Source organism: Sceloporus undulatus, chromosome 5, assembly GCF_019175285.1.
Source record: "Sceloporus undulatus isolate JIND9_A2432 ecotype Alabama chromosome 5, SceUnd_v1.1, whole genome shotgun sequence".
NCBI classification, from domain to species: domain Eukaryota; kingdom Metazoa; phylum Chordata; class Lepidosauria; order Squamata; family Phrynosomatidae; genus Sceloporus; species Sceloporus undulatus.
In genome coordinates this window covers 11,043,003-11,069,598 of record NC_056526.1, presented here as the reverse complement: position 1 = coordinate 11,069,598, position 26,596 = coordinate 11,043,003, and the positions used below count along the sequence as shown (strand labels likewise).

The window sequence follows — 26,596 nt, the reverse complement described above, 5'->3', positions numbered from 1 at the left end:
GTGGCTCTCCAGATGTTTTTTTGAACTCCAGCTTCCATCATCCCTGGCCACTGGTCATGGAAATCAGGTTGATGGGGGTTAGAGTTGAACATTTGGAGGCTCAGAGGTCCTATATCCATTATCACAGCTAAATCTGCTGATGCAATATCCCAGCCAGAGTATTTTGAAAAAGTTGAATTTGTATTTTAAAGAAGCAATAACAAATATCCAGGTGTGTGTTTTTTAATGAAAAAACCCCATCTATCACAAGTCCATGTGGCACCCAATGCCCGCCATTTGTTTGAACAGAACTTTCAATTATAGTTTTTTTAATGTGCTATCTTTAGTTATCAGCTTCTTTTTCTGCACCAAAACAAACATTACCGTGGCAAGAGATTGACTAAACTTGAACAACAGCAAACCGCACCTTTATTTTCCAAAGAATTGATTTATTGAAAGCTTGGCATCTTAGGGTATTTGAATACAACATAATGCACAGCTTAGGGAAATGGGATACCTACGTTTTCTTTTATAACCTCAGGAATCACTCTGGTGAACTGCAGCATTCTTGGGCTGAAACCAAATGAGGCTCCTGGTGGAGCATAAAACTACACAAGTGCTGGGTGTGTAGTGGGTAGTAACAGCTTCTTTTTCTTTCTCAGATGCTCCTCTGCAACCAACCAATCAGTAACTAGGAGTATCTGGAAAGAAAGACATTGCTCAAAGAGGGGTTGGATACCTCTTGCCACAGCACCTTTACCAAGCTGTTACACTACGCATAGGATTTGGCTTTGGTTTTGAAGCAGAGGTTTTTTTAAATTGACATACAGAACATGCCTGGAATTTGTAGTTTGGTAAGGTACTTAGAATTTTCTGCTCAAGATCTCCAGTTGTTTTCCCTAATTACAAAATTAGAGAAATTCTAGAAAAGGATTTCAAGTACTTCCCCAAAATACTAGAAATGCCAAATGGGAAGCTGGGAGAGAAAACATAATGGCCAGATAGGGAGATTATTAAATTTGACAGTCTTTTTTTTCTTAGAGCAAAATCTTCAGTGTCTTGGGTGGCAGTATCCACATCTAAAATGGTGGCTGGCATCCAGTGTGTGACATACACAGCTGTAAGTTGTGCTATGTGGATTGATTTTTTGGGGACAAATGCAACAGATATATCTAGCTGACAGTGGCATAAGTGGAGTAGTGCATGTAGAACCATTCTAACTCTGAAATCTCCCTGGAAGCCAAGATGATAAATTTGAGATTGTCGTACTTTGGTCACATCATTGAAGGAATGACTCACTGGAAAAGTCAATAATGCTAGGAAAGGTGGAGGGATGTAGAAAGAGAGGAGGGCCCCATAATAGACGGATGGACTTTAATAAGGAGATCATGCACCTTAATTTGCAGGAAATGAGCAAAGCAGTAGAAGATAGGGAGTCTTGGAGATGTCTCATCCATAGGGTCACCATGAGTTGGATAGACTCAAGAGTGGTTAACAACAACAAATATTCAGTAGCACATTGAAGTACATAGAGTTAATACAGTATTGTATCCTTATTTCTCTTTCTTTTTCAGTTTATCATGTCATACTTTGTAATTTGAAATAAAATATCAATCTGGAGTCGAAGGTTTTCATGGCTGGCATCCATAGTTTTTGTGGGGGTTTCGGGCTATGTGGCCATGTTCTAGAAGAGTTTCTTCCTGATGTTTCACCAGCACCTGTGGCTGGCATCTTCAGAGAATAAATATCGTTACCACCATTGTTACGATCAGTTGTTACCACCGTTGCATTCAGGCTCAGGGAATTCAGTGCATAGCCTCCCCTGAAATGCCATTTTCTTCTAGAATCACCCTGCCACAGTCTTGTGTTAGCAGCCCTGTAGAGGAGTTGTACATACTCCATTTAAAACATTCGTTGGACCACCAATGTTCTTATGCAACTTTAATCCAATATTAATGGTTCAAAAGCCAATCAAAGAATCTGGTTAGTGTTTGTTTATGGTACATAAGGAAAGAAGTTCCGGCTTAGATTTGGAGATATCGAAGTGCATATTGTTTTATCTGCAGCAACCAGATGATTGCAAATACAGGTTGTAGCAAATTTTCCACCTGCCCAGCAGACCAGAGGGTGACTCTGCAGAAAATGTGAATCACAAACCAAGCATTGTTCCTTCTTGATCTAATGATAGGATGGGAAGGGAAAGAGAATGAGCTAAGTGCATTTTGGCTTCTCCAGTAAGATGTTCAGGGATAGTTTATCTGCTGCTCTCTAAGGAAGCAATTTTAATTGAAGAATTGTTGCTATGAATACATGTCCAAAGGATGCCCAAGATGGCAAGGGGTCTGGTAACCAAGCCTTATGAGAAATGGCTTAAGGAGCTAAGTATATTTAGCTTGGAGAAGAGGAGATTGAAGTGGGTACGATAGCTTTAAATATTGTTAGAGTTGTCATGTAGAAGATGGACGGAGATTGTTTTCTGTGGCTCCAGTTCATGAATGCATGGATTCAAACTATAAGAGAAAAAAATTACCTAAAAATTAGAAGACCTTTCTGATGGTAAGAGTAGTTCAATAGTGGAACAGACAGCCTTGGATGATGGTTTCTTCCCCTTTGGAGAAGTTTTAAACAGGACTGGATAGTAACCTTTTTGGAAGTGCTTTAGTTGTGTATCCCTGAATGGCAGGGGGTTGACTTAATGGCTCTTGTGATCCTTTTCAACTCTATGATTCTGTCACTACAAGAGTTCAATAAGATGTTTGTATTCTCAGGTGCCTCATCTAGGTTTAATGGGACAAGCCTGAGGTAACAATTTTTGGATGTGTAGCCATGTTAGCCTGCCACTGGGGAAAAAATTATCGACTTGAGAAACTCAGGCTGGGATCCTATTGGATGCTGGCAGAGTATAACGTCCTGTCCCCCCCCCCCCCCCCCCCCCCGGTATATACACTGGAGACTCAGAGGATGAAGAATCTCACTTTTTTCCTTGCTTGTGTGTTGACAGCCAGACAACAGCAGGGCACAATCCTGTAGCAATTAGAGACTAGGCAGAGGTATGTACAGGTGCCAACCACTTGCTACTATCCAGTCAGGAGAAATGCACTGTGAAAGGAGGTGCTGGATACCTTCTGATCCAGTGGTTAAGAAATTACTCACACTGGCATAATCCCCCTCCCTCCACAGTCATGCCAGTGTAAGTCACCAAGGACTAAACTAAATACACAACATCTATGACATGGGCATTCATGATACTGTACTTCTTGACAGTAGTCATAGAATCAAAGCCAATGTCAAAGCATGTTATCCTTACTGGTAAAGATGGCTAAATACCAGCTGAGCCAATGCAGCTGTAATGAATGTATTCCTCAGATGAGGAATGGTTGAAATCATTTAGGATTACTGATTTTGGCCTTAGTGTCAGCCTTGTAACTGATTCCCTGGGTGTGAGGAAGTTTCAGTCTGGCATAACTTGACTCCTTCCTTTTCAGCTCCCTTTTTGGGTTCTTCTTCTGGCAAATCTTAGCTAGTAGAACAGCTCTGTTGGGAGATTGCTCTGTTGGTATATCTCTGAGATCATCTGGCAAAAGAGACTTGTCTAATCCTAACTACTCCACACAAAGGTGGTCAGTGCACAACCAATAGCCAGTAATGTTGTTGCAAGGGAGTTATCTCTTCTCTAAAACCAGTCCCAGTCAGGAATCTAGCTACAGCCACATTCTAGAAATAACAGGGTTTTTTTTTTACATCCAACAATCACATTAAAAGTATATTTTCATTATTTTATGGGCTCACAATAAAGCTGATGAAGCTGTACAACAGGGGGTGGGTGGGTAGGTAGTCAGTCAGGATCTAGATTGGGTCTCTGTGTGAATAGATCGGCAAAGATTCTAACTTCTAGCTGTTCATCAATAGCAACAATATACTTGAGCCCACCTTGGGTGCAGAATTCCTAAATGTGGATACTAACATGAAATGGACAAACTCTAATAAGGAGGCCACAGGTATGAAATTACCAGTGGAGGCCAGGGTGTCTTAGAGATGTCTCATCCACGGGGTCACTATGGGTTGAGATCAACTCAAAGGTGGTTAACAACAACAAACATGACAAAAGTCAGAGTGGTTTTTTTTTAATATGTGAAAGTTCTACAGACCCAGTTCTGTTCCTTAATCGTAAGTGTTTGAGTTCCTACTTTCCATTTTGTTCTTGACCATAGGTGTATGATCTCCCAGCTACCATTATGCACCAGACTTTGACTGGTCAATCCTGTGGCTTTGGTAAAAATGAGACATTGGTGAAAGGTTGTGGTGTGCCACCCAGTGTGTATAAGACACAAAAAGATAGTGCGCACTTAGACATGGATATGTATTGCCCTCTCGTGGTTATATGCAGAATAGCTCAGTTTATTTGCCTAGCACAAAGCAGTCCACTATGTATGGTTGTGAAAGCTGGATGGGGAAGAAGGCTGACAGGGAAAGAATCAACTCATTTGAGATGTGGTGCTGGAGGAGAGTTCAGTGGCTATCATGGACTCCTCAAAAGACAAATAAATGGGTCCAAGAGCAAATCAGGCCGTTGTACTCACTGGAAGCCAAGATAACTAAACTGAGGCTGCCATACTTTGACCATATCATGGGAAGACTACTAGAAAAGACAATAATGCTTGGCAAGGTGGGAGGTAGTAGGAGAAGAGGAAGACCACATTGCAGATGGATAGACTCAGTCAAGGAAGCCTGTGGATAATAGAGTGACGTCCATAGAATGAAGCCATGAAAATTAAAGTGATACCTAACAGCATTAATTTTGCAGTGTAACAGCAGCCTGTTCACTGTGCCTTCTTTATGTCTTTCTGAAATGACAGTGAGTTTTCCCCTTTAGCTGAAACATAGGCTTACAGAAAGGTTAGCTACAGAAATAACCTTGTGGAGGAGATTGGTATCTTTGGATGAATTGCTGGGAAAATTTGGTGCACTTGAGTGGTCAGAAAGACTACATCTAGGAGAAACTACTGGTAGTCAATGTTACCTGGTAGTTCATCCAACATCTAGGCAAGAGATGGCTCACCACCTCATAACTGCTTCACTTTTCAAAAATCCCTTTGCAAATAATTTTCAGAGCCCTGCCCTTCTGCGGATATTGCTGGATAGGTTTCTTGCTGAAAATGCAAAGTCTTTGGCTCATTTGTCACTGCTTTATTGACTGAGATCTACCCTGCAATATTCCTTTACACCACATGAGACTTCCTTGGAAGCGTTTTGAGACTTCAGCTGGTTCAGAAAGATGCAGCCTTCTGAACCAGATTGTCAACCAGCACACTTCCCTGTTACAACAGCTCCACTGGCTCCATTTCTAGGCACAATTCAAAGTGCTGGTTTGACCTATAAAGCCCTGTAGATGGACTCTGTCTCCCTAGATGAGCCTCTCTGTAGTTTGAAATCTTCTGTGGATGCTTTTTTTTCTGTCCTACCACCCTCATAGATACATCTGGCAGGAACACATGAGAGGCCATCATAATATACATGTCATATGCCATATCAGCACAGGCACTATTAAACACCTGGAAGGGACCAAATGCAAGAATAGCATCAAAAGAATGAATGATGATTCTGCTGATGGCAGCTGCCAGAGTAATAGCTGAAAGGTGGAAAACTGCAAACCTTTTAACACTGAAATGATATATGGGGCTTTAACAATAGCCATGGGAGAAAAATGGATACATCAACTTTAATTAGCTGAAGTCAAACCAAAACAATTTGATTCTTACACAATGTATCATAATTTTATTTTACCCAGAAATTAAGGATCTATGTAGTGATCTCAGTCTGAGATTGGGAGGGGGGGTTCAACTCAATTTGTGGAAAATCTCCAAACTGCCAATAGATAATGTTCATATTTTTAACATTTCAAGAAAAGGAAGAAAAATATTAATATAAGGGCACAAAATTATGCCCATAAGCATCACGTAAAGGCTGCCTCCTTTTATTTTGTTTGAAGGTTTCTTATTTTATATTAATTTTGAATTTTAAGTGTGGAAAAAGAAAGGGAAGCTGCAATCAGTCAAGACAGACAAACAATCTGGCTTGTTATAAAGGCCATTCTTTACATATTCATATTTAATCAGCAATTAATACAGAATCAAATTCAGCCAACATGAGTACCTGCTTTATTTTGTGATATCTTAATAGGCAATGCATAGGGGCCAGCATGCTGTAATAGTCTAAGCATTGGACTAGGACACAGGGAGACTAGAGTTCGAATCCCAGCTCGGCCATAGAAACCCACTGTGACGTTGGGCAAATCACACTCTCTCAGTCTCAGATGGCAATGGCAAACTGCCTGTGAAGAAACTTGCCAAGAAAATGCTATGATAGGATCGCCTTAGGGTCACCGTAAGTCAGAAACAACTTGAAGGCACATAACAATAACAACAATTGGCAATGTTTTCCTGAACATTGCATGTGAGGTTGCTAGAATGAAAACTAGAGAGGACTTCTGTTCTTTGAATGGTCTTGTAGAAGAAGGAATTTTAGCAAGTGTTCCTTGTCACACAAATGGGTTGAAAGCAACACTTGCTGAAATTCCATCTTCTACAAAACCATTCAGGGGATAGGAGCCCTCTCCAGTTTTCACTCTGGCAGACCTATACTCTGTGCAGGCAAAAGAGGAGCACTAAGCACCCATTGTATGAAAGAGGAATTACTCCAAAGAAAGTCCACAGTCCATGTGATTTTCAGACAGAGAATCCATCAAGATCATCATTTGGTATGGCTTATAAAGGTAGAGGATGGGAAACTCAGCTTCAGGAATGTGACCAGCTAGGCTTGCGTTTAGAGATGAAGGCCTCAATCCCTTCCCGACCATCCTTCATGGCAAGATTATCCACCATGACCTGCGAGGTCATTCTGTAGGCTGTATTAGTGTCCTGCTCAATCTGTTTATAAAAGGTGGCTTTCCCCAGGGCCAAGACAGTCCGACTGCTCTCACAGATTCTGTGTGCAATTCTCAAGGTCTCATCTTCCAATTTGTCCTCTGGTACCACTCGACTGATGAGCCCATATAGAAGCGCATCCTGGGCAGTCATGGGTTCTCCTGTCAAGAGCATCTCTAGTGCAACCTGGAAAAAAAGGATTATGTGAAACTGACTCACTTCAGGCCAATGGCTTTCACATCAGTAGGCTGGTGTGAATTCTGGGTTCCATTCTGGGTTTCAGTGACCCAAGGCGGTGGACCTATTTAGGGGACAGGGTCGCTAGACATTTTATTTGCTGTTGTTGTTGTAGTGTGCCTTCAAGTCATTTCCAGTTTATGGTGACCCTAAGGTGAACTTTTCATGGGGCTTCGTTTAGAGGAGGTTTGCCATTGCCTTTCCCTGAGGCTGAAAGCATGTGGATTGCCCAAGATCACCCAGTGAGTTCATGGGTGAGCTGTGAGTTGTAGTCCAACACTCAAACCATTAAATTCAGAGAAAAATCTGGGACCAATTCAGTGCCCCACTGACAATGTATTGAACCATATATATACACACACACACACACACACACACACACACACACACGGATATATGTGTCCAAGAACGGCTTGCCCACTTTAAGAGCTAGGAGCCGTATCAAGCAAAGCTAGTTTGTTCAGATGACAATTAGTGTGCAAGGAAGAGGACATTTCTGCTCTATTCCTCCCAGCAAGTGAGACTCAAACAGAACTTGTGACAGGGGACCTGCTTTCTATTGTCGCAGTCTTGCTCACTGGTGAGAGTGGAAACATCACTCTTTTTGATGCCCAATTGAAAGGTGAATCAGCCTTCACCTGATCCAGCTGCTGATTCTTAAGGTGGGCTGAGAGGACATTTATATAGTCTTACAAATAAAACTAGAGAGCCAGCGTGGCATAGTGGTTTGAGTGTTGGACTACAACTCTGGAGAGCAGGATTCGATTCCCAGCTCAGTCATGAAACTTGGCCAAGTCACATGCTTTCTGCTCAGGGGAATGCAGTGGCAAGCTTCCTCTAAACAAATCATGCCAAGGGTCGCCTTAGGGTTGCCAAGTTGAGAATGACTTGAAGGTACACAACACATGTACATAGTAAAACTACATAGTTTTATTGGATACAGAGCAGTTATGGATCTGTAACTCTAAGCTATGAATCCATAACTGCAATACTTAATGCCAACCAATGTTCTATGTGGGATTTTTTTTGTAAACAGCATGTGGCACATATGCTGATCATGCTCTCAAAGCATTAGTGTTAAAGGGGTAGGCAGCTTCTGAATAAGGTATGGGGGCTCATCCTCCTTCTGCTGTGAACTTACCTTTCTAGGAAGCGATCTCCCCACAGCCACTGCAGGAGTCGAGCAGAACAACCCAACATTCACTCCAGGAGTGGCAAACTTCGATTTCTCACTGGCCACAGCAATATCACAGCTGGCCACAAGCTGGCAACCAGCTGCAGTGGCAAGGCCATTTACTTTAGCAATCACTGGCACAGGTAGCTTTGGAAGCAAAGTCATGATCTATAAGAAAGTGTTTGGAAAAAAGAAAGAATTTTTTTAAAAGGAAGAAAGCAACACTTACACGCTGGTAAAAACAAGTGTGCTATAGCATCTTGCACTGTAACTATGGCTCAAGAGAGCAAGAAATAGAGAAATTAAGCCACTCCAGGGTCATGCACAAATGGTTTGTAACAGCAGAAATGTGATCAATGCAGTTTAGGGTCTGAGAATGAAAATCAGTCTGAACAGGATTAAAAACAGGGAGAAATGAAGGCCATAGTCCAAGAGGAAGCCTAAGTGCAGAAAACAAGAGAACAGCAAATGTCAAACAGTGTCAAATGGAACTAGCAGAGATGTTTTGTAGCAAAGAGACTGTCTTGGATGTACAAGTTGAGTCTCTTTGATCCGAAATACTTAAGACCAGAAGTGTTTTGGATTTCAGAATAATTTGGATTTTAGAATACCTATATTTCCATATATGGACATAATGATACATCTTTGAGATGAAATCCACGTCAAGACACAAAATCCATTTATGATTCATATACACCTTATACACATAGCTTGAAGGTAATTTTACACACAATGTTTTTAATAATTTTGGGTACAAAACAAAGTTTGTGCACACTGAACATCTGAAAGCAAAAGTGTCACAACCTCAGCCACCCATGAAAAAAGTTTTGGTTTTTAGAACATTTTGGATTTCAGAATTCCAGATAAGGAAGACTAATTTATAGCCTAGGTGGCCTTATTATCTCAGTGTATCCTTCTTTAAAGCACACCACAGTGTTTCCAGCTCTTCTGTTCCTCCCAGTTTAGTCCCTGTCATTCTGAAGGGTGCAATGGCTTTGATATTTATCTTTCAGGGCCTTCGTGGGATGGTCCTGACTCTGCTTTCAGGGCACCACTACCAATTATTGTTCTTACTAATCAGAGTCCTCCTCCAGGCAGGACATGATAGCCACTTTCTCCCATTCCATATACAAATGCTGACTGGACTTGCAGTTGAATATTTTCTCAACACTGTTGAATGGCAGGATGCTTGCTTAGGGAACATATGGAACAGACTGTGCAACACCCTTCTCCAATATTTTGTTTTGTTGCTGTGTGCCTTCAAGTTATCTCTGACTTATGGAAACCCTAAGGCGACCCTATCATGGGGTTTTCTTGGCAGGTTTCTGCAGCAGAAGGGTCTACCATTGCCATCCTCTGAGGCTGAGAGTGTGTGACTCGCCCAAGGTTGACAGTGGGTTTCCATGGCCAAGCTGAGATTCAGACCCTGGTCTCCAGAGTCATAGTCCAACACTCAAATCACTGCAGCATGCTGGGTCTCAATACTTTGGTGCCACCTCCCAGCATCTGGGGTAACTATATTTCATGCTGTCTACATGTAGGGTTGGCTGACTGATACACTACTCATCTGATGCAGAAAGCCTTGCAAAACAATTTGCCACAGCCCAGAAAAAATGCATCATTTAGAATGAAAATAAGAACTAGGAAAAATGTCTCTAAAATTTACATAAAACCATCTGAGTAAATCTAAAACCAAAGCCTAGGGTAATAAAACTTTATGAGAGCCAGTGTGGCATAGTGATTTGAGAGATGGACTACGACTCTGGAGACCGGGGTTCGATTCCCAGCTCGGCCATGAAACCCACTGAGTGACACTCTCTCAGCCTCAAGGGAAAGCAATGGCAAACCTCCTCTGAACATCTGGCCAAGAAAGCCCCGTGATAGGCTTGCCATAAGTCGGAAACCACTGGAACGCACACATCAGTAACAACAAAACCATGACCTGATACCAAAAGGGTAGCACCAACAGATGAGATGCATCTTTGAAAATCAGGGAACAGAGACATTTTCCCAAGGACTGGTGATGGCAGAGGGATCTTGAATGAGGATAACAGGACAACAGAGTTGGAAGGCACCTTGAAAGTAATCCAGTTGATCCTCCTGTTCAATGCGGGATTTGCAAAGCAGACTACAACCACAGGAGGATCCCCAGCTATTGAGCCTCTGGTGAATATCCCCAGCAAAGGAAACCACACTACCTCCCAAGGCAAAATGCTGAATATCCATTCATTTCCTAACATTTAACTGAGACCACTTTCCTGAGCTTCCACTCCCTGGTTCTTGACCTGGAGGAACAGAGAACAAGACTGACTACTTTTCTCCATCACAACCCTCCAAATATTTGGAGATGGCTATTATCAAGTTTCCATTTAAATCTTGCAATATCCTGGTGTTAAGCTGCCTTATACTGAATCAGACCATTGGTCCCCAGCATCAGTGACTGTGGCTCTTGAGGATCACAAGCGGATCATTCCGTGGATTAAGTGCCCCAAATCCTATTAACTGGAGCTCCTGAAGACTGACCTTGGGACCATCTGCAGGCAGAGCATTTCTCTGCCACCCAGATACAGCCTCCAATGAATTTACCAGAAGGAATATATTCTTTGGTGAATCTGTTCATGTTTAGGACTCTAGTTCTATTCTGGGATGGAGCTCAGCTGGCAGTTCTACTTCGGGGAGGAGCGTGTGTATATTTCATGTGATTTTATAATAATATCATAATTACAACATATTTTATATTGTGTATATTTTATGTGTTAATATTAAATTTTATATTGTGTATATTTCATGTGATTTTATATTATATTTTATATTGTGTATATTTTATGTGATTTTATATATAGATGTTTTAATTGTTTGAATTTTATAACAATTTTAAAGGTTTTATCTGTGAGCCACATTGGGTTCCTCCAGGGAGAAAGACAGGATATAAATGGAAATAAGTACATAAATAGCTGCTATTCTATTCTGGGGTGGAGCTTAGCTGGTATTCTATTTTCATATGTGTTTAGGGAAAGGGCAGCAGTGCTCTTTTGGGGTGGAGTTACCCCTTTCCTTTAATTTGCAAACATTTTGCCGTATGTAATTCCTTCTATTCCAGTTTCCTAAGACTCTTGCAGAAAGCATGAGATGCAATCTGTTAATCAATTAATATTTGGGAATATAATCAAACAATTTATAAAGAGTGAGGCAACACCTTCTGCCCGGAGAGAATGGTGGGGGGACTCACCTGGGCACAGGTCTCAAAGACTTCCATGTGGTGGTCCTCACCTTCCTTGTGAGTCAGTTCCTTTAAGTCATGTCCGGAGGAGAAAACAGGCCCTTCACCTTTGAGGATATTTGTTCAGGAAAACAAGGGAAACACACAGAGTATTACACATTCAATGCGAAAGACATAAATGCCAACATCCTTCGAAGATGCCAGCCACAGATGCAGGTGTAATGTCAGGAATAAACTCTTCTAGAACATGGCCACATTGCCCAAAAAACCCTTCGACTTCACAGTATTAGTACCCTTTTCAGACTGAATACTATGGACTGCAAAAAAGACAAATAAATGGGTCCTAGAATAAATCAGCGCTGGATTCTCCTGAGAGCCCAAGATAACTAAACGGAGGCTGCCATACTTTGGCCATATCTGGAGAAGACATGGCTCATGAGAAAAGAGAATAATGCTAGGAAAGGTCAAGAAGCAGGAGAAAAAGAAGGCCAGCTGGATAGAGTCAGCTAAGGAAACCACAGCCCTGAGTCTGTAATACCTAGCAGGGCTCTTGAGGTTGGGGTGACTGAGAGGACTCACGTTGATAGGGTCACCGTAAGCCTAGGGCTGTAGAAATAATCCGGGTTGAAACCACATTAACTGCCACGGCTCAATGCTATGGAATTCTGGGAATGGTAGTTTGTTGTGGCACTAGTCGACTTGCAGGCAGCCAACAATAACAGTTGCTATGTTCACTTTAGGAACATAAACGCCACTATATATAACTTGGTTAGGCATAAAATTATCATGCTTGATATATTTAAAGTACACTTTATTCAGAAAATACTACAATTTACTTTTTAACCTTTCACACACACACACACACACACACACACACACACAGTGTACATGAAGTGACAAGGTTCTCGAAGGAATGCTTTTTACCCAGTTGTGTGGAGCAGGTATAACCCACTCATTCCTTTACAAAGAACTGAGAAAACGAAACCAAGACTAGGAAGTGCTACATTTCAAGATAAAGTACAAAGTCTTCCTTTACAATCTACCTGCTATATTATTTTCCTAATGTAAATGTATGACTCCTATGTCTTAAAATATTTTTTCCTCACAATCCATTTTTTTTCCAGGAAGGAAGGATCATTCAGAAAAAATAAAGGGGAAAAAAAAATTTTTGTCTCTGAAATGTTTCTAGACTTTCATTTCTCCAGGCTTTTGGTGGAGAGGATGGTTATGCTTACAACGGCGAACCTGCTGAACAATGTTGCTGTTGTGTGTCTTCAAATCTTTTCCAACTCATGGCAACCCTGAGGTCTATCACAGGGTTTTCTGGGGCTGAGAGTATGTGACAACCCAGTGGGTTTCAATGGCCAAGCAGGGAATTGAAACCTAGTCTTCAGAGTTATAGTCCTATGCGCAAACCACTACACCATGCCGGCTCCACCAGTCCATATAAAGATCACTTTGAGGTCCAATCAATGGAGAGAACTTGAAAAGGAAAGGGGCAAAATAGTAGTAATTCCCCTGTTCCTTTGGGGTGGCGAGGGATGCTGCAATGGAAGGAGCTTTGAGATCTGAAGAAACAGGAGTAAACTAGGGCAAGAAACCCTTGCACAGCAGGTCACTCAACTAGTTTATAATGCTCATAAGAACGTCTGATGCTACCTACTCAAAGTGTGACTGCAACCCAGCATTCTGTTGCTGTTGTGTGCCTTCAAGTTATTTCTGATTTATGGTGAAGATGAACCTACCACAGGGTTTTCTTGGCAGGTTTCTTCAGAGGGGGTTTGCCATTGCTATCATCTGAGCCTGAGAGAGTGCGACATGCCCAGACTCACCCAGTGGGTCGCATGGCCTCCCAGACTCCCCCTAGACAGCATTGGTGCTTTCTGGCCTCTCCATACAGTAGCCCTAATTTGCAAAGTCGGTTTTGGACTACAGCTCCCAGAATCCCCCAGCCACACAGCAGCATTCTGCTTTCCCTTGAGTCACTCCATCTAAAGGGCAGAGCCTGGGAAGTTCCTTTATTGCACTACAACTCCCAGAATCCCCAGCCAGCATAGCTGCATTCTGGCCTCCCTTATTTAGTTTTTTGCTGTGGTGCCTTCAAGTTCTTTCTCGACTTATGGCAACCCTAAGGTGAACCTGTCATGGGATTTTCGTGGCAGATTTATGCAGAGTGGTCTCCCATTGCCCACCTCTGAGCTGAGAGAGTGTGACTTGCTAACTCTCTCTAATTAGCAGAGCCAGGAAAGTTCCCTTTTTTGGACTACACTCCCAGAATTCCCCACCAAGCCTGGCTGCTCTCTGGAACTGTCTCAGTATACAAGACTGGCCTTAATTCACAAAGTCCTTTTTTGAACTGCGACTCTTGTTGAAACTGGAGGTAACCCAAATTCCTCATCTCTCCCATTGCCCTTTGCCTTGTCAATGTTCCCAAATATTTCCCTTTCTGGGTGGTGCAACCTTGACTATTGCCACGTTACTTTTTTTATTCCTTTAGCTCAGTATTCTAAAATCCGAGAGGATTCTTCCGCAACGCAGCCTACGTGAAAAGAAGAACAAAAACAGATGGATACAGATACGTGGCTTCTTGAAACAAACTGTTAGAATGTGGCCCAAGGCAATGTTTGCCCACCTTTTGAATCCTTAGGTGTATTAAACTCCAGTTTCCAGAATCACAGACCATTGGGCATGCTGGCTTTGGCTTCTGGGATCGGATGTCCAACAACATTTGGAGAGGATCTGGGCTGAGGTCCTTACCTTCAGCACATTACTCTATGCACTCATGGGTTTCCAGTGATCTGGATCTGCCCTCCAAGGCTGCATCTACACTGGAGAAATAACCCAGTTGGCACCGCTTTAACTTTATCTGGCTCAAGGCTATGGAATTCTGGGCGTTGGAGTTTGTTGTGGGGCCCAGAGCAGAGCTCTGCTCCACTCTGGGCCCACAACAAATCCCAACGCCCAGAATTCCATAGCCTTGAGCCAGATAAAGTTAAGCGGTGCCAAACCGGGTTATTTCTCCATGTGGATGCAGCCAAGTCATTGCAATATGCGATGCTATATGGAAATATCAAAAATTCCAAGCCAAGACTGTTAGGTCTAGCTTTAAAACAGCGAGATAGCCGAATGTGCACTTTTTGTCTAACGCGCTTCCCTAAAACGAGACCGACTCCAAAAACAACACAATCACTTGAAGTCAAACAAAAGTACTAGTGGCTTTAATCCATCAGTGGACCCTGAGTGCTGGTTTGGTTCCAAGATCCCCGTGTATAACAAATCCGTGTATGCTCAAGTCCCTACAGTGTGCCTCGGGTTACGAAATATTCGTAACGCGGGCCGCTTCGTAACCCGAAGCCTTCGTAGCCGATTGCATAGGCGCCTAATGGAAAACCTGTTCCGTCGAAGCCAAAAGCACATTCGAACCCACATCGTCCCGAAATTTCCCTTTGGGATTTTTTCGTATCCCGAAAATTTCGTTAACTGTGGTATTCGTATTTCCTAGGTTACACTGTAACATATAATGACATAGCAAAATGGTGGTCCTTAGAAAAAAATGAAAATCAAGGTAAATTTATACTTTTTTGGAACTTTTCAATCCGTGTATGCTTAAATCCATGTATAAAAAATCCTGTAAAGAAGGGCCGACTGTATTTACATAAAGGGCTGTATCCCTAATCTAGCTAGTGAATAATAGTTCAGGTAAAAAGAAATCTTCATCTCACATCTTCCCAAAGAAAGCTGATAGAGGAGACAGATGGAAAGGAAAAGTTCATTTGAAAATCTTGGGGAGAGAAGTCTGTTATCCCAAATGAGGGAGTGACCTAAACACAGATGGTTCGTTTGAATGAGAGAGAGAGAGAGGAGTTTGCTGCAGGAATCCCTATACATCTAAGTGTCTGTGTATTGCTACTCTTGCAGACAATTTTAGAGAGGAATTTAAACGAGAAACATTAGTTTTAGCTATGAAATTTAACATTTTACTTCCTCCCCGTATTTATTTTGGGGGCATTACATAGCAACTGTTAGACATCTGTATTCAGTTTTTATGAATTTTAGCTGTTTTGTGTGTTGTTGTATGCATTTTTATCTATTTTATTTTACCTTTGGTCTATGGCCGCAAATAAATGAATAAAACGAAAGTGGAACTATACCCTGATTGTGGCCAAGTGTGAATAGTATTTTTTTTATTCGTCTCTTTTATTTATGTCGCCTTTCTCCCCAGTGGGACCCAGGTTGCTCACAGAAGGAAAGTTACATGCCATGTATTGTAAAATGATTCCAAACACCCCAAGACGGGAGACTGGTGCCTAGAGTACTGTAATGCTATCTGGAACGCATATCGATAGATAATATTGTGGTGTAGTGGTTTGAGTGTTGGATTATAACTCTGGCCAACCAGGGTTCAAATTCCCATTTTGCCTTGGAAAGCTAGTGGGCTGATTTTGGGCAAGTCACACACTCTTGGCATCAGACAAGGCAAAGGCAACCCCCCCTTTGAACAAAATCTTGCCAAGAAAACCCAGTGATGGGTTCCATTCGTTGGGTTGGCATAAGATGGAAATGACTCTGAAGGCACACAACAACAGTCCCTTGCACCTTGTATCGGAAGTGGTGTGTAATACAAGTTGCCCTGTATCCATAAATCTTTGCCATTTGATTTGACTAGCGTAATTGGATTCCTCAGCCCCAAGTCATCTCTTGTCATTCCAGGAACATCGTTTGAATAACCCTCGGAAAAGAAATGCTCTGTCGCTTTCCATGCTGAGATCTCTCCGTGCGGATATTCTGCATGATATTGAAAACACCAATCTGCGTGTCATCATCATTTCAGGTACTGTTTTCTGCCATCTTGACCTCTATTTGTAGTCTGTCATTATCATTATATCTTTTCTTCAAGAGGAGATTTGATGGTGGCTAACACATACTTAAAAACAATACAGACCAAACGGCTGTTTCTCTCTGACAAAAATAACAAGGAAATCTGGTGCTACCGACTGCTAAAATGTAACAGTTATGTATTCACTCTAGGAGTACACCTGTTCCCAAATATAAATAAGTAATAATCCATCTGAACAATATACAGTGGTACCCCGGATACGAAAGCACCGCCTTACGAAATTTCGGATACGAAAAAATCCCATAGGAAAAACGTTCCGGGTTACGGGTTTTTTCGGTACGAAAAAAATTTTGGTGCTTTCGGCGCTTTTCGCACAAAACCGCTTTCCAGCGCTAGCCTATGGCTTTTTCGGGTTACGAAAAAACGGTTACGAACGCCGCGGCGGAACGAATTAATTTCGTAACCCGAGGACACGTATTCTGTTATCTGTCAAGACAAAACGTATAATAAATAACTCATAGTCAGTGACAAGACAAGCCATACCTCGTATTGGATTTCTATTTATAATTGACACCACTATATGATTGTTTTCGATTGGTGTATTCTGAACCTTAAGGATTTCATTATGCCTTGCGTTATTGATTTCAAGTCATTGTTATGTGTATTTTTCTTTGACGGAATAAAGAAATATATTGTTCCACTTGGATTCTTGTTTTTATTTGAGAACGGGTGTAGTTTATAAGGGTTAACGCTTAATTGTAGCATAGTGGTATGAGCATTAGACTATGACCCTGGAGACCAGGGTTCAGATCCCGTCTCGGCCATGCGACCCACTGGGTGAGTCTGGGCATGTCGCACTCTCTCAGGCTCAGATGATAGCAATGGCAAACCCCCTCTGAAGAAACCTGCCAAGAAAACCCTGTGGTAGGTTCATCTTCACTGTAAATCAGAAATAACTTGAAGGCACACAACAGCAACAGAATGCTGGGTTGCAGTCACACTTTGAGTAGTAGCATCAGACGTTCTTATGAGCATTATAAACTAGTTGAGTGACCTGCTGTGCTAGGGTTTCTTGCCCTAGTTTACTCCTGTTTCTTCAGATCTCAAAGCTCCTTCCATTGCAGCATCCCTCGCCACCCCAAAGGAACAGGGGAATTACTACTATTTTGCCCCTTTCCTTTTCAAGTTCTCTCCATTGATTGGACCTCACAGTGATCTTTATATGGACTGGTGGAGCCGGCATGGTGTAGTGGTTGCGCATAGGACTATAACTCTGAAGACTAGGTTTCAATTCCCTGCTTGGCCATAGAAACCCACTGGGTTGTCACATACTCTCAGCCCCAGAAAACCTGTGATAGACCTCAGGGTTTGCCATGAGTTGGAAAAGATTTGAAGACACACACAGCAACATTGTTCAGCAGGTTCGCCATTTAAGCATAACCATCCTCTCCACCAAAAGCCTGGAGAAATGAAAGTCTGAGAACATTTCAGAGACAAATGTTTTTTTTTTCCTTTATTTTTTCTGAATGATCCTTCCTTCCTGGAAAAAAAAAGGATGTGAGGAAAAAATATTTAATACATAGGAGTCATACATTTACATTAGGAAAATAATATAGGCAGGTAGATGTAAAGGAAGACTTTGTACTTTATCTTGAAATGTAGCACTTCCTGGTCTTGGTTTGTTTTCTCAGTTCTTGTAAAGGAATGAGTGGGTTATACCTGCTCCACACAACTGGGTAAAAAGCATTCCTTCGAGAACCTTGTCACTTCATGTACACTGTGTGTGTGTGTTTTGTGTGTGGTGTGTGTGTGGTGTGTGTGAAAGGTTAAAAAGTAAATTGTAGTATTTCTGAATAAAGTGTACTTTAAATATCAAGCATGATAATTTTATGCCTAACCAAGTTATATATAGTGGCGTTTATGTTCCTAAATGAACATAGCAACTGTTATTGTTGGCTGCCTGCAAGTCGACTGTGCCACAACAACTACCATTCCCAGAATTCCATAGCATTGAGCCGTGGCAGTTATGTGGTTTCAACCCGGATTATTTCTACAGCCCTAGGCTTACGGTGACCCTATCAACGTGAGTCCTCCCAGTCACCCCAACCTCAAGAGCCTGCTGGTATTACAGACTCAGGGCTGTGGCTTCCTTGGCTGACTCTATCCAGCTGGCCTTCCTTTTCTCCTGCTTTTGACCTTTCCTAGCATTATCTCTTTTCTCATGAGCCATGTCTCTCTAGATATGGCCAAAGTATGGCAGCCTCCGTTTAGTTTATCTTGGGCTCTCAGGAGAATCCAGCGCTGATTTATTCTAGGACCCATTTATTTGTCTTTTTTGCAGTCCATAGTATTCAGTCTGAAAAGGGTACTAATACTGTGAAGTCGAAGGGTTTTTTGGGCAATGTGGCCATGTTCTAGAAGAGTTTTTATTCCTGACATTACACCTGCATCTGTGGCTGCATCTTCGAAGGATGTTGGCATTTATGTCTTTCCATTGAATGTGTAATACTCTGTGTGTTTCCCTTGTTTTCCTGAACAAATATCCTCAAAGGTGAAGGGCCTGTTTTCTCCTCCGGACATGACTTAAAGGAACTGACTCACAAGGAAGGTGAGGACCACCACATGGAAGTCTTTGAGACCTGTGCCCAGGTGAGTCCCCCCACCATCTCTCTCGGGCGGAAGGTGTTGCCTCACTCTTTATAATTGTTTGATTATATTCCCAAATATTAATGATTAACAGATTGCATCTCATGTTTTCTGCAAGAGTCTTAGGAAACTGGAATAGAAGGAATTACATACTGCGAAATGTTTGCAAATTAAAGGAAAGGGGTAACTCCACCCAAAAGAGCACTGCTGCCCTTTCCCTAAACACATATGAAAATAGAATACCAGCTAAGCTCCACCCCAGAATAGAATAGCAGCTATTTATGTACTTATTTCCATTATGTCCTGCCTTTCTCCCTGGAGGAACCCAATGTGGCTCACAGATAAAACCTTTAAAATTGTTTATAAATTCAAACAATTAAACATCTATATATAAAATCACATAAAATATACACATAAAATATAAATAAAATCACATGAAATATAACACAATATAAATTTAATATTAACACATAAATATACACAATATAAAATATGTTGTAATTATGATATTATTATAAATCACATGAAATATACACATGCTGCCTCCCGAAAGCAAACTGCCAGCTGAGCTCCATCCCAGAATAGAACTAGAGTCCTAAACATAACAGATTCACCAAAGAATATATTCCTTCTGGTAAATTCATTGGAGGCTGTATCTGGGTGGCAGATAAATGCTCTGCCTGCAGATGGTCCCAAGGTCAGTCTTCAGGAGCTCCAGTTAATAGGATTTGGGGCACTTAATCCATGGAATGATCCGCTTGTGATCCTCAAGAGCCACAGTCACTGATGCTGGGGACCAATGGTCTGATTCAGTATAAGGCAGCTTTAACACCAGGATATTGCAAGATTTAAATGGAAACTTGATAATAGCCATCTCCAAATATGGTGGAGGGTTGTGATGGAGAAAAGTAGTCAGTCTTGTTCTCTGTTCCTCCAGGGCAAGACCAGGGAGTGGAAGCTCAGGAAAGTGGTCTCAGTTAAATGTTAGGAAATGATGGATATTCAGCATTTTGCCTTGGGAGGTAGTGGGTTTCCTTTGCTGGGGATATTCACCAGAGGCTCAATAGCTGGGGATCCTCCTGTGGTTGTAGTCTGCTTTGCAATCCCGCATTGAACAGGAGGATCAACTAGATTACTTTTAAGTGCCTTCCAACTCTGTTGTCCTGTTATCCTCATTCAAGATCCCTCTGCCATCACCAGTCCTTGGGAAATGTCTCTGTTCCTGATTTTCAAAGATGTACTCATCTGTTGGTGCTACCCTTTTGGTATCAGGTCATGGTTTTGTTGTTTACTGATGTGTGCGTTCCAGTGGTTTCCGACTTATGGCAAGCCTATCACAGGCTTTCTTGGCCAGATGTTCAGAGGAGGTTTGCCATTGCTTTCCCTTGAGACTGAAAGAGTGTCACTCAGTGGGTTCATGGCCGAGTTGGGAATCGAACCCCGGTCTCCAAGTCGTAGTCCATCTCTCAAATCACTATGCCACACTGGCCTCATAAAGTTTTATTACCCTAGGCTTTGGTTTAGATTTACTCAGATGGTTTTATGAATTTAGAGACATTTTTCCTAGTTTTTATTTCATTCTAAATGATGCATTTTTTCTGGGCTGTGGCAAATTGCTTTGCAAGGCTTTCTGCATCAGATGAGTAGTGTATCAGTCAGCCAACCCAAATGTAGACAGCATGAAATATAGTTACCCCAGATGCTGGGAGGTGGCACCAAAGTATTGAGACCCAGCATGCTGCAGTGATTTGAGTGTTGGACTATGACTCTGGGGACCAGGGTCTGAATCTCAGCTTGGCCATGGAAACCACTGTCAACCTTGGGCGAGTCACACACTCTCAGCCTCAGAGGATGGCAATGGTAGACCCTTCCGCTGCAGAAACCTGCCAGAAAACCCATGATAGGGTCGCCTTAGGGTTTCCATAAGTCAGAGACAACTTGAAGGCACACAGCAACAAAACAAAATATGGAGAAGGGTGTTGCACAGTCTGTTCCAATTTCCCTAAGCAAGCATCCTGCCATCAACATGTTGAGAAAATATTCAACTGCAATTCCAGTCAGCATTTGTATATGGAATGGGAGAAAGTGGCTATCATGTCCTGCCTGGAGGAGGACTCGATTAGTAAGAACAATAATTGGTAGTGGTGCCCTGAAAGCAGAGTCAGGACCATCCCACGAAGGCCTGAAAGATAAATATCAAAGCCATTGCACCCTTCAGAATGACAGGGACTAAACTGGGAGGAACAGAAGAGCTGGAAACACTGGTGGTGTGCTTTAAAGAAGGATACATGAGATAATAGGCCACCTAGGCTATAAATTAGTCTTCCTTATCTGGAATTCTGAAATCCAAAATGTTCTAAAACCAAAACTTTTTTCATGGGTGGCTGAGGTTGTGACACTTTTGCTTTCAGATGTTCAGTGTGCACAAACTTTGTTTTGTACCCAAAATTATTAAAAACATTGTGTGTAAAATTACTTCAAGCTATGTGTATAAGCTGTATATGAATCATAAATGGATTTGTGTCTTGACGTGGATCTCATCTCAAAGAGTTCATATGTCCATATATGGAAATATAGGTATTCCAAATCCAAATTATTCTGAAATCCAAAACACTTCTGGTCTTAAGTATTTCGGATCAGAGAGAGACTCAACTTGTACATCCAAGACAGTCTCTTTGCTACAAACATCTCTGCTAGTTCATTTGACACTGTTGACATTTGCTGTTCTCTTGTTTTCTGCACTTAGGCTTCCTCTTGGACTATGGCTTCATTTCTCCCTGTTTTTAATCCTGTTCAGACTGATTTTCATACTCAGACCCTAAACTGCATTGATCACATTTCTGCTGTTACAAACCATTTGTGCATGACCCTGGAGTGGCTTAATTTCTCTATTTCTTGCCTCTTGAGCCATAGTTACAGAGCAAGATGCTATAGCACACTTTTGTTTTACCAGCGTGTAAGTGTTGCTTTCTTCCTTTTAAAAAAATCTTTCTTTTTTCCAAACACTTTCTTATAGATCATGACTTTGCTTCCAAAGCTACCTGTGCCAGTGATTGCTAAAGTAAATGGCCTTGCCACTGCGCTGTTGCCAGCTTGGTGCCAGCTGTGATAGTGCTGTGGCCAGTGAGAAATCAAAGTTTGCCACTCCTGGAGTGAATGTTGGGTTGTTCTGCTCGACTCCTGCAGTGGCTGTGGGGAGATCGCTTCCTAGAAAGGTAAGTTCACAGCAGAAGGAGAGAGCCCCCATACCTTATTCAGAAGCTGCCTACCCCTTTAACACTAATGCTTTGAGAGCATGATCAGCATGTGTGCCACATGCTGTTTACAAAAAAATCCCACATAGAACATTGGTTGGCATTAAGTATTGCAGTTATGGGTTCATAGCTTAGAGTTACAGATCCATAACTGCTCTGTATCCATAAAACTATGTAGTTTTACTATGTACATGTGTTGTGTACCTCAAGTCATTCTCAACTTGGCAACCCTAAGGCGATCCTTGGCATGTTGTTTAGAGAAGCTTGCCACTGCATTCCCCTGAGCAGAAGCATGTGACTGGCCAAGTTTCATGACTGAGCTGGGAATCGAATCCTGCTCTCCAGAGTTGTAGTCCAACACTCAAACCACTATGCCACACTGGCTCTCCTAGTTTTATTTGTAAGACTATATAAATGTCCTCTCAGCCCACCTTAGAATCAGCAGCTGGATCAGGTGAAGGCTGATTCACCTTTCAATTGGGCATCAAAAAGAGTGATGTTTCCACTCTCACCAGTGAGCAAGACTGCGACAATAGAAAGCAGGTCCCCTGTCACACTTCTGTTTGAGTCTCACTTGCTGGGAGAATAGAGCAGAAATGTCCTCTTCCTTGCACGCTAATTGTCATCTGAACCAACTAGCTTTGCTTATACGGCTCCTAGCTCTTAAGTGGCAAGCCGTTCTTGGACACATATATCCATATGTGGTGTGTGTGTGTGTGTGTTGTGTGTGTATATGGTTCAATACATTTCAGTGGGGCACTGAATTGGTCCCAGATTTTTCTCTGAATTTAATGGTTTGAGTGTTGGACTACAACTCACAGCTCACCCATGAAACTCACTGGGTGATCTTGGGCAATCCACATGCTTTCAGCCTCAGGGAAAGGCCATGGCAAACCTCCTCAAACGAAGCCCCATGGAAAGTTCACCTTAGGGTCCACCATAAACTGGAAATGACTGAAGGCACACTACAACAACAACAGCAATAAAATGTCTAGCGACCCTGTCCCCTAAATAGGTCCACCGCCTTGGGTCATGAAACCCAGAATGGAACCCAGAATTCACACCAGCCTACTGATGTGAAGCCATTGGCCTGAGTGAGTCAGTTTCACACATAATCCTTTTTTCCAGGTTGCACTAGAGATGCTCTTGACGGGAGAACCCATGACTGCCCAGGATGCGCTTCCTATTGGGCTCATCAGTCGAGTGGTACCAGAGGACAAATTGGAGATGAGACCTTGAGAATTGCACACAGAATCTGTGAGAGCAGTCGGACTGTCTTGGCCCTGGGGAAAGCCACCTTTTAAAACAGATGAGCAGGACACTATACAGCCTACAGATGACCTCGCAGGTCATGGTGGATATCTTGCCCATGAAGGATGGTCGGGAAGGGATTGAGGCCTTCATCTCTAAACGCAAGCCTAGCTGGCACATTCCTGAAGCTGAGTTTCCCATCCTCTACCTTATAAGCCATACCAAATGATGATCTTGATGGATTCTCTGTCGAAAATCACATGGACTGTGGACTTTCTTTGGAGTAATTCCTCTTTCATACAATGGATGCTTAGGCTCCTCTTTTGCCGCACAGAGTTAGGTCTGCCAGAGTGAAAACTGGAGAGGGCTCCTATCCCCTGAATGGTTTTGTAGAGATGGAATTATCAACAAGTGTTGCTTTCAACCCATTTGTGTGACAAGGAACACTTGCTAAAATTCCTTCTTCTACAAGACCATTCAAAGAACAGAAGTCCTCTCTAGTTTTCATTCCTAGCAACCCATATGCAATGTTCAGGAAAACATTGCCAATTGTTGTTATTGTTGTGTGCCTTCAAGTGTTTTCTGACTTACGGTGACCCTAAGGCGATCCTATCATAGCATTTTCTTGGCAAGTTTCTTCACAGGCAGTTTGCCATTTGCCATCTGAGACTGAGAGAGTGTGTTTGCCCAACTCAAGTGGGTTTTCTATGGCCGAGCTGGGATCGAACTCTAGTCTCCCTGTGTCCTAGTCCAATGCTTAGACTATTACAGCATGCTGGCCCTCTGCATTGCCTATTAAGATATCACAAAATAAAGCAGGTACTCATGTTGGCTGAATTTGATTCTGTATTAATTGCTGATTAAATGAATATGTAAAGAATGGCCTTTAAACAAGCCAGATTGTTTGTCTGTCTTGACTGATTGCAGCTTCCCTTTCTTTTTCCACACTTAAAATCAAATTAATATAAATAAGAAACCTTCAAACAAAATAAAAGGAGGCAGCCTTTACATGTATGCTTATGGGCATAATTTTGTGCCCTTATATTAATATTTTTTCTTCCTTTTCTTGAAATTAAAAATGACATTATCTGCATTGGAGTTTTCCACAAATGAGTTGGCCAATATACCCCCCTCCCAATCTCAGATGCGTACTACATAGCTCCTTAATTTCTGGGTAAAATAAAATTATGATACATGTGTAAGAATCAAATCGTTTTGGTTTGACTTCAGCTAATTAAGTTGATGTATCCAAATGTGGTTCTATCGGGTAGATCGTCAAGGGCGCTATGTGCATCTATTGTAATGGGGGACAAAAAAGCACCCCAGATAGAGCAGCAATCGATAAAATATTATAAGACAGAGTAGGTTGCAGATTAATAACTACCGACCTTCAATCTGGTCACCTGTCATGGCAGCTTCATTCAGCATCATTCATCACTCTAACATAAGGAGGTGGCTGTTATGATGCTAAGACTGGTGCATCATTCTAGGTGTAAATGTGAACCCGTATCCAGGTAGGTTTAATATATATAAGTCAGCCTTGGATGCTGTAGATTCGTGAATAATTTCGTGTGAGCGTATAGTAAGATTTATGATGGCCCAGCGTAGATCTTCAGTACAGTGAGTATCCTACACAAAGTAAGGTGTTATACGCACAGTGAGTTTGTTAAGTTGAACAGAGTTAAATAACACTACACAGAAAGATATGTAGAAACAACAGACAGCAGTCTGTCACTATGGTGTGTAATGGCTGGGGATCCATCGAATAGGGCGGGTTGTAGAAGTTCGCTAGACAAAAACCAGTCTGGGACCATTCGAGATAAAAAGTGTGAAGAAATTTTGTCAGCATTATAGAAATTTGATGGCACAGATGATGTAGTCGTGTGCCTATAAGTCACGTGAGATAGTGGGCTTTGCTTACTTTGTCATTCGGTGGATGATCAACTGCGGCCGCATTCGTAGTCTTGGTCCCAGCGTAGCTAGAACATCGGACACATAGAACGCCGTTTGCACTATGAGTGTAAGGTCATCGAGTAGAATGTAGTATAAAGGAATACGTGCCATTTATCAGAAGTGCTCTACGAGGTCTGAGATAAATGCAGGTACACATCTGGATAGTGTGAGGCAAATTGACCGTTTGCACTACTACACAACATAAGGAAGCTAGTGCCCGAACAGATGGCGCTACAATAATCGGTAGGCTCATGGTGCACAGAATGAAGGAGTGAATCATAGGGATTTCGTGAAAAGTGGGCGCCATATGTATGGAGGCGTGTAGTGAGTTCCAGGCTACGTACCGAAGTGAATGAGGGCTTAGTTGTATGCCGACGGAGGGCTTACCGATAGTAAAACTAACACAAATAGGTTTGCGGCCTTGTAGATGAGGTTCTGTCGTGACCTCAAGTGGCATACACAAAATGTGTAATAGGCACCAGTGCCATGCTCTGATGACAAAGAGACCAAGCGGCCGCCACAGGGGAGGCGGGACGAAACTGGCCGGGAAGCCATGGGGGAAAGCTAAAGAGGAAACTGCAACTGTACAGTTTTCAGAAGACAGAAAAAGAAGGAACAGATGAACAGGGGGGCCCTGCCGGGTACAACGGCAAAAGGAATGCGGTTAGGCAGCACGTTAGTTTCATGGCGGCAGTCGAGGGACGCACGCTATTATTATCACAGCGTCCGTGACGGAGGTCGAATCCATCTGCAGTGGGGTCTGCTCTGCGCCGACTACCGTCCCACCTTGCCAAGCCAGTATTGTCTTTTCGAGGTAGTTCCCATGATATGGTCAAAGGAAGGGCAGCCTCAGTTATAGTTATCGTGGCTTCCATGAGTTAAAACGGCCTGATTTTGCTCGTGGGAGCCATGTATTTGTCCTTGTGAGGAGTCCAGGATAGCCACTTGAACTTTCCTCCAGCACACCAGCAACATCTCAAATTGAGTTTGATGTCTTGTCCCTGTCAGCCCTTCTTCAGCATCCAGCTTTCATCACAACCATACTAGTGGACTGCTTTTGGTGCTAGGCAATAAACTGAGCTATTATTCTGCAATATAACCACGAGAGGGCAATACATAATC

The 26,596-nt window shown here is 42.3% G+C and overlaps 2 protein-coding genes across 2 annotated transcripts in view; one reads left to right on the top strand and one right to left on the bottom strand.

Annotated features, from left to right (window-relative positions):
• USP6NL (USP6 N-terminal like) overlaps nucleotides 1-26,596 on the top strand; it is a 681,049-nt gene that overhangs the window by 475,891 nt on the left and 178,562 nt on the right. The gene's annotated exons all lie outside the window — the stretch shown is intronic.
• ECHDC3 (enoyl-CoA hydratase domain containing 3) overlaps nucleotides 6,051-26,596 on the bottom strand; it is a 21,240-nt gene continuing 694 nt past the window's right edge. The window contains exons 2-4 of the mRNA XM_042467643.1: nucleotides 11,543-11,653; nucleotides 8,281-8,481; nucleotides 6,051-7,088 (exon numbers count right to left, since the gene is read on the bottom strand). Of these exons, the coding sequence (XP_042323577.1) occupies nucleotides 6,774-7,088; nucleotides 8,281-8,481; nucleotides 11,543-11,653 (627 nt within the window). The 3' untranslated portion in view covers nucleotides 6,051-6,773. The remainder of the gene's footprint in view (nucleotides 7,089-8,280; nucleotides 8,482-11,542; nucleotides 11,654-26,596) is intronic.